This window comes from Falco peregrinus, chromosome 12 (genome assembly GCF_023634155.1).
Source record: "Falco peregrinus isolate bFalPer1 chromosome 12, bFalPer1.pri, whole genome shotgun sequence".
Classification (NCBI taxonomy): domain Eukaryota; kingdom Metazoa; phylum Chordata; class Aves; order Falconiformes; family Falconidae; genus Falco; species Falco peregrinus.
The window spans coordinates 17,816,468-17,824,540 of NC_073732.1; the positions used below are offsets into that span (position 1 = coordinate 17,816,468).

General features: G+C 54.0%; 1 protein-coding gene across 2 annotated transcripts; it reads right to left on the reverse strand.

Annotated features, from left to right (window-relative positions):
- Positions 1–3,014: 3,014 nt before the first annotated feature.
- Positions 3,015–5,488, reverse strand: LOC101914577 (receptor-transporting protein 3-like). Of its 2 annotated transcripts, none has more exons than XM_027787283.2 (2): positions 5,062–5,488; positions 3,015–3,911 (listed from the first exon to the last, which is right to left on the reverse strand). In XM_027787283.2, the coding sequence occupies exons 1-2, from the start codon at positions 5,205–5,207 to the stop codon at positions 3,311–3,313; spliced, it is 747 nt and encodes a 248-aa protein (XP_027643084.1). In that variant the 5' UTR covers positions 5,208–5,488; the 3' UTR covers positions 3,015–3,310. The 2 variants fall into 2 exon arrangements, with proteins under 2 accessions (XP_027643084.1, XP_027643085.1); XM_027787284.2 differs by having other exon boundaries at positions 5,118–5,213.
- Positions 5,489–8,073: the final 2,585 nt, after the last annotated feature.

The window sequence follows — 8,073 nt, forward strand, 5'->3', positions numbered from 1 at the left end:
TATTCCAAGAGGAACGTGGCCAAGGCTGGTTGTTAGTCTCTGCCACACACACCTGCACTCCCAGGGGATTCCAACACTGATCCTCACCCGATGGCTGCTCAGCCATGGCCCACACAGCCTCATGGGCTGAGACAGACCCTGACCAGCTGTGAATAAAAATTACGAAAAATGGCAACAGATGAGATCTTGCCTTTCAATTATTTATAGCCTTAGCACATCACTGAAGACAGGGGCGGTGGCAGGAGAGTGCAGCAACCTCTGTGCTGAGAATAGCAATTAAATCTGGGCTCAATTGGCATGCAGGAAAAATAACAGGTATGTGACTTTTGCTTTAAAAGGGGTGAAAAATCAGCCTGTCCCTGCTAGCTGTTGGACTGAGAGAGCGTGTCTTCACAGCAGAGGCTCTGCAGCAAGATGGGAGAGGCAGGGACACAGCTCTGCTGGGCATCTCTTCTCTGCATCACAGGCTGTGAAAATCCAGTCTTTGGAGAGAGCTTAACATCATGGGCACCATTTCCTACCATGTGCCTGGATCCAGGGCTGAGAGCTGGCTTATTGATCCCTATTTTCCTGCGGCACAGAACTGAAATAACAGTGCTGGGCTCCTCCAGGCTGACAGCAAGAAGGAGGGCAGTGGGTCTGGCTCACTCATTCACGGGTCTGCTAACAAGTCCAGAGGCATCAGAGGGATGAAAGAGAGGAGAGAGAAAAAGCAAAACCAAGGCATGGTCCCCCGAGCATTAAACCATCATCTGCAGGATCTGAGCCTAGAAAGCTCCTGGGCAAGTTAAAAAATGTTGCTGCTCTATAATAGATAAATACAGACTCTCCTCTGCCTCCCATCAGTAGTTCTGCTGGGAAATCCCTGACACAACCCAGCCCTCGCCTCCTGCTCACCAAGCCGAGGTGTTGCTAGTGCCAAGCCCTTGTGCCCCACAGCCGCTGCAGCTGGCTGCAGGGAGGGCTGGGAACAAGCAGCAGAGGAGAAAAGTGAGAGCAGCCACAGCAGGCTTTGCATTTTCTGGCACCTCACAACCTGCCAGAGTGGTGAGAGCTTCTCTCCAGGAAGACAGGCGCAGAGACAGCAATTTATCAGTCTGGCTGCAGTGAAAGGCCAGCAAAATGTCCCTGGGTAAGATTTGCCCTTCCCTGGCTGCGCATGAGTGTCAGGCATGAGCTGAGAGCTGGCTGCAGCAGAGCACAACCTCAGAGAGACCAGAGGGACAGCCAGGACCTGACCAGGAGCCTTAGGGAGAGAGAGCATCCTTCATCCCTCAGCCATCTTCCCTGGGATGGTCTTGCTGTCCCCATACCAGTTGGGGGTCTGGCCACTGCTTACCATCTCTAGGGGTTGAGCTGAGCTGGAAGGTCTTGCTGTGGGCTCCAAAAGTGCCAAGAACCAGGAAAAGCAGCACTTTGAGGGCAGTTTGCTAAGAAACAAGTGGAAGATGGGCACAACTGCATGTTGAGGAGGAGTATCCTGGAAGGACCCCAAAAATGAGGCCATGATTGAGAAGCCCATGTATGTACGGGTGCTTCTGAGTAATGGGGAGGGGACGAAGGGGCTGCATGATGGAGGGTACATGCATGCACAGCACAAGGATACAGGCCAGCAGCCATAGGGAGGGGACCAGGGAAAAAAGCAGCGTATGCGTTTAAGGCCATGGGTGCAGACGGTATTGCAGGGGAGCAAGGGATGGCTCTGCCCATGTAAAAGAGAAGAGAAGCCCAAGCAAGAAAATAAAGACCCCTGCAGGGATGTGGTCTCCACCAGAGCTGGCTTCCCAGGCAGAGGGAGGGAGTTCCCCCTCAGCAGCTGGGTGGCTGAGGAGGCTGCAGACAGCCAGACGTGATGACTGGGGCTGGGAAAACCTCAGCATGGGAAGAAGAGGGCTACGGGTGTTGGCAGCAAGAAATTTGGCCATGTCTTTGCTTCATGACTTAATGCCGGCAGGGAGAGGGCAGGCTGCTCCCAGCGCAGGGAGAGCTGCAGGCAGGGAGAGAAGTTGGTCCAGGCTGCAGGATCAGCCTCCTCCTCCCCAGCAGAGCCACTCAGCCCTGGCTGCCCCAAGCAAGGAGACACCTCCTCCAGAAAGATCCATTCAGATACAAGACTCCTTGGGTCTCAAGCACTCCCGCAGCCACCATTCCCCTGCCAAAAATGCTCAGGACATCATTGGTATTCACTCCAAGGGGTCAGGTCATGCTCACTCTCCTTCCTGGGGAAGTCCCTGATGATGGCACCACGCTGGTCCCCAGCCCTGCTGCCATGGCACCACTGTCACCCCAGCAGAGCTGGGGACCAGGAGGGGTGTGAGGCCCCTTGCTTTGCATCATGTGTGCTTCTCTAGTGCTCTGAGATTGGAAAATCGCAGTGAGACACCAGTTCACCCACCGACCAGGACGGTATCCATGCAGGATGTGGTTTGGGAGGGCCACACTACGGGGAAACAGCTGGGCACAGGGATGGGGAGGAGGGCATCCCCCATCTGGGGAATGCTGGCCCATCCAAGTGGTGGTGGGTCACTGGTCCCAGTACTTCCAGGTGCAGTGCCAGAGATCTCACAGCTCCACCTGCTGGCTCCACGGGCCGGCCTGCAGAGGCTGCGGGAAGGGAAGGCACTGGGGAAGGGGGAGAATCGGTGGGATAAGCAGGACAGAGCACTTAAGAAACAAAATCCACATAGCCCCTGGATCACACAGCGTTTTCGTGTTATTTTGATTTTTTCAACCTAGCTGCAGGGCAGACGCTGCTGTACACAGCTCATAGGAGGCAGTGCCAGTGTCCACCAGCTCCTGGTAACTTTGCTGCAAACCTCCAGCTCTGGGTGCCCCTCAGCTGCTTTGGGTGCCCAGTCCCCTCAAGGCCAAAAGCAGGGGAGAATGGGCATGTGCGTCCCTGGAAGCTGAGCCCAGGTGGTCGATACAGCCAACCCCCAGATTCCCTCTGAGCTGTACACACATACCTAGAAAAGGTTTTGGAGAAATTAAATAGCACAAATGCATCCTTGAGCTGAGAAGAAAGGGCTTGTTTTATTCTTGCAAGTACACTCATACTTTGCATGGGGAAGCTGAGGGTCATCCTCATGAAGAATATGTCCTGTAAGAAACCATCAGACCCACCAGGCTCCCCAAGGCTGTGGGATGAGGTACCTGGCTGAGGTACCCCGATGTATCCCCATGCCCCCAGGAGCCAGGGAAGCCCTGCCATGCCATGAGCAAGGGCTGATCTTGGGTACCCAATTTTCCAGTCACTCCATCAGCTCCCCTAGGCATCACCCCAGTTCCTCTTTGTGATCCCCAGCTCCCATTACTTAAAGGTGAAATAAAGCAGGATGAAGAAGAGCACTGCCAAAACACAGAGCAAAGAGCTGCCGATGCAGCAGCAGCAACGTTTCCAGGGGAAACTGTTATTAAAGGGAGAGGGATGGTGGCTTGGAGAGGGATGGTGGCTTGGAGAGGGACGGTGGCTTGGGGTTGCATCGGGTCTCATGCCCTGGCATTTTGGGGTGCGATGTGTCTTGGCCTTGCTTGCACCCATCAGAGACTCCCGGGCATCTGACGCTGGAGCCGGCCATGACTTGCTGCAAACGCCAAGCTGGCAGCCCTCACAGTGGGTGCTGTCGTGTGGCCCCGCCACCGCTACATCCACCATGACTTCCAGGAGGTCAGAGGGCTGGATGGGAATGTGGTAGAAGTACTCGAGGATCTTTAGCACCAGGTTGTGCAGAAGCATTTCCACAGGCTCCAGGCTGAATTCGGGCTCCTGCAGCCGGGGGTTGGGACACCGCCTGCATGCCTGGCGAAAGATCCGCATCAACACCATGCCCCAGCCCTGGCACCGGCACATGTGGAACAGGATGTGCACTTTGGCTGAAGACCACTCATGAAAGCACTGGGAGCACTGAAACCTGCCAGGGCACAGAAGAGATCAGCTCATCCTAGGCTCCCTGTTCTGAGCCAGTGTCTTCCCACACAGTCAGTAAGGACCAGGGCAGCCAAGGCTGATGGATTAACTTCACTCATGCAAGCTTTACACCAAACTGTCCTCCCATTAGCAGCATGACGCCAGTCTGGGGAATTCAACACAGATGGGAGCTCAGGGATGGTACCAGCATTAAAGATTTTAGGAGACAGGCTGCCTGTTGAGACCACCCTGGTCCCCTTTCCCAGTGCATCCCAGACCCACTGCTAGGAGCAAGGGTCCTTGTGATGGGAAGCATCAGGCCCGAGGTCTATCTGGGGCTCTAGCCCCTCACCCATGCTGGCTTATCACAGCTCAGCGGAAAGCCAACATCAAGCCCCAAGCCGGGGAAATCAAAAAAAGAAGAAAAATAAAAGGAAGGTGTGGGTGGAGGCTGCAGGGCAGGTGAGGAGAAGTCTTGAGAAGTTGAAAGGTGTGTAACCCATCACTCTTCATCTTGCACAATTGGGGGGTGGGGTGGGTGGGAGGGGGTAGGCCAGGGGCAGGGGGCAGCTGACAGCCAAGGTGTCCATTTGCCGCCACCCAGGCAGGGTGTCTGGTCAATGCTCAGGGTCCTGCCCACAGTGGAAATTGTAGGGAGGGGGCCTCTCACCAACAATGCCGAGCCACAGCCTCTCTCTGCCCCAGGATCCCTCAGCCTGGTGCAGATGCAGGCACTGCTAAGGCATTGCCCCTTGTCCCAGCAGACAGCAGCTCTCCTCTCATCCTCTGGCTGCAAACCCAGAGGATTTGGCTCTAGTGCAATATAACTGCCCCTGCTTGCTGGAGGAGCAGTTTGCACCTTGACACCAACATGGAGAAATTCTGGCCAAATACCAGCTGCCCTTTGGAGCTGCAGCACTTCCCTCCCCTCCAATTATCATGGGGTTTTTCTAGTTTGGCAATAACCCACCAAACAAAACAAAACATTTGGAACAAAATGGGAAAACCCCTCCCAGCCTCACCCACCTCCAAACCGCCCCTTTCATGTCAAAAGCTATTTCCTACAAGCAAACTTTGAGAAAGGGAAAGGTCCACGTGGCAGCCCACTGTCCCCTGTCCTGTTCCTGACAGGGACTGAGCCAGCAGTCCCCTACCTCCCAGGAGCACGGCGTTGCACAAACTCCTTCCAGCCAGGCTTGAGGGCATGCACCTGCAGGGTATCATCCTCTTGAAGAGTCCATGGCTCTTTTAAGTGAAAATCTGCAATCTTTGCTGCAAAAATGTCATGCCAGGTCTTCATGGTTCCACCTGGAGCTGGGGAAGAGGCAGTGACCAAGCTTGCAGGTCAGGCTTGCAGCTTCTCAGTGCTAATACATGTGTGCAATTGGCTTTTCCCTGAACTTTTCCTCTTTGCACAACGCCTTCGTGCTTGGAAAGGGGAACCTTTGTTCCTGCATGAACAGCACCGCCCCATTCCGATCCCTGTGGCAACAGGTTCTGCTGGCGCTGCACCAGGTCCTGGCCAGGTGAAATGTCCCGCAAAGCAAGGACTAAATGGGTTTCCCCAAGCTCCATGCATGAGCCCCCAAGCCTGCTGAAGCCATGCTCTCATGATGCTGCTCTGTCCATAGGCTAAGAGGTTGGAAACAAACGCCCTTGCCTGGCTTCCAGTGCCCATCACTGCCACGGCAGTGGGGGCGAAGTGGCAGAGGTTATGCTGAGTGTAAGAATAACGGAAGCAAAACCCCACCAAAAACACAGGACTCAGCAGCTGATAAAGCCCCAGGTAGCCTTATCTCTCTCAATTGCTGCCACCAAGCACGGGCTGTTTTTAACTACTTTCAGCCAACTCAAGCAAAAAAAGGCCTGACATGAAACCGCAAGGTGGAAAGTCAGGGAGGACAGCACCGCATGTAAAACTGAAAGAGACGATGTGTGCTCTGAGCTGAGAGCACCCAGGAAAGATATAAACAGCGGGGCCAGCGCTGCCTGCAGCCCTCTGCCCCCCAGCTCAGCCCTCTCCGGCTGTGCAGGTCCCCCAGTACCTTCCATGGAGAGTGATGCAGGGCAGGAAGCAGGTTAGATAAGATGCCAAATGATAACTGGTCTTGAGTTGAAGGAAGATCTGCAGCTTGGTAAGGCAAGCTCAGCTTGCCATGGAAATTGAGAGCAGCCCTGCAGAGAAGGACTTGGGGGCACTGATGGATGAAGAGCTGGACGTGAGCAGCAATATGCATTCCCAGCCCAGAAGGCCAGCTGTATCCTGGGCTGCATCAAAAGAAGCGTGCTCGAGGGAGGTGATTCTCCCCCTCTGCTCTGCTCTGGTGAGACCCCACCTACAGTACTGTGTTCATTCTGGAGCCCTCAGTGCAGGAAAGACATGGACTTGTTGGAGTGGGTGCAGAGGAGGGCCACAAAAATGGTCAGAGGGATGGAACACCTATGAGGAAAGGCTGCGAGAGCTGGGGTTGTTCAGCCTGGAGAAAAGAAGGCTCTGGGGAGACCTTATAGCAGCCTTTCGGTTCTTAAAGGGGACTTACAAGAAAGATGGGGACAAACTTTTCAGCAGGGTCTGTAGTAATAGGACAAGGGGTAATGGTTTTAAACTAAAAGAGATTTAGACTAAGATATAAGGAAGAAACTTTTTATTATGAGGGTGGTGAAACACTGGAACAGGTTGCCCAGAGAGGTGGTAGGTGCCCCACCTCTGGAAACATTCAAGGTCAGGTTGGATGGGGCTCTGAGCAACTTGATCTAGTTGAAGATGGCCCTGATCATGGCAGGGGGGCTGGACTAGATGACCTTTAAAAGTCCCTTTCAACCCAAACTATTCCATGATTCTATGATTTTATAAAACCATCTCATCCAGCATGAAGCTTTCAGAGGAGATCATCCCATTCACAGAGAAGGCACAAAACTCCCCAAAACGCCTAGCCTTGGAGAAAATGTGCCAGGTGGGTGCTGGGGGTGAAACCACCACAAAAAGTTATGGCAGGTCCTCATGTTGACTACCCAGAGCAGCACTCTGGTTCCCAGAAGCAGGGAGGGTTTAATGCAAAGATATACTAAAGCCTGCAGTAGGGCAGACCTCTGTTTAAAAAAAGAGCAGAAGTGTCTAGGAATCAGGCTTAAAATACTTCACATTGGCTTCAAATGAAGTATAACCCATGGCAGCTCTCCTGGCACGGTGGCTGCCAGCAGCAGATGACAGTGGTTGTGTGATCTTGAGAGGCACCAGCGTATCAGGCTCATTCTTTAGATCCCAAAAGGGATGCAAGTGACGTAGATAAGTCCCAGTAACCACAGGTTGGCAGGGAGCCTCTGATTTTGGCTGCTGGAAGGGAAAATCCAACACTTTCACAACATGTGCTGCCCCGCAAGAGTGGATGGAGGTGACAAGGTCCCAGGGCAGTGTCTGTGTTCAGCTTTGAGGTTCTTCCCAGCTTTGAGGTCATTCCACTCCTAATTATGCCTTGATGCTATGATCTGTAGCAGGGCTAGAAGGAAGGAAAGGAGGTTTCCTGGAAGCAGAGAGCCAAGCCAAGGTCTTCAAGATCCTTATGGAGAGCTAGCAAAGCCCTAACCTGTGCGTAGGACGTGAGTCACCCCCTTCCCAAGAGCCCTGCCACGGGGTCATGGGGTCCCACTTGGGCTGGGGCAGCAACCTACGAGCAGGATGGTGAAGGAGACATCATCCCACCAATGTTTCTGATGCTTACAGGTGGGGATCAGGGGGCATCCCTGGCTCAGTTCTGGTGCATGAGGAGGAAGAGAGGGAGCAGCAGATCTCCCTGGACCCCTCTCACCCCTTTCCCAGAGCATGGGGCCCCCAGCACTACAGAAGACCCTTTCGTGCATCCTGACACAGAGGGATTGCCAGGACTACAGATTTCCCAGTGCAGAAAGTGGGAGCTAAGCAGGAGCAGGGCTGGCCTCACAGCCAGCACCATGCAGTGCCTGGCAGCACTGTGACCCAGCAAGGCATGGGGAGCCACCAACAAACAGCAGGGTGACTGAGATGGGGCCATCCACCCTGCAACATCTTCCTGTCCCCTTGGAACCCTCTGTGTTAGGGGCTGAGATTTACCCTTGGGGGGTTAAATGCAGGGAAAACCTAAAAGTTTTGGCATCTCCCCTTTCCTTTAAGGGCAGCCATGCCATGTTAA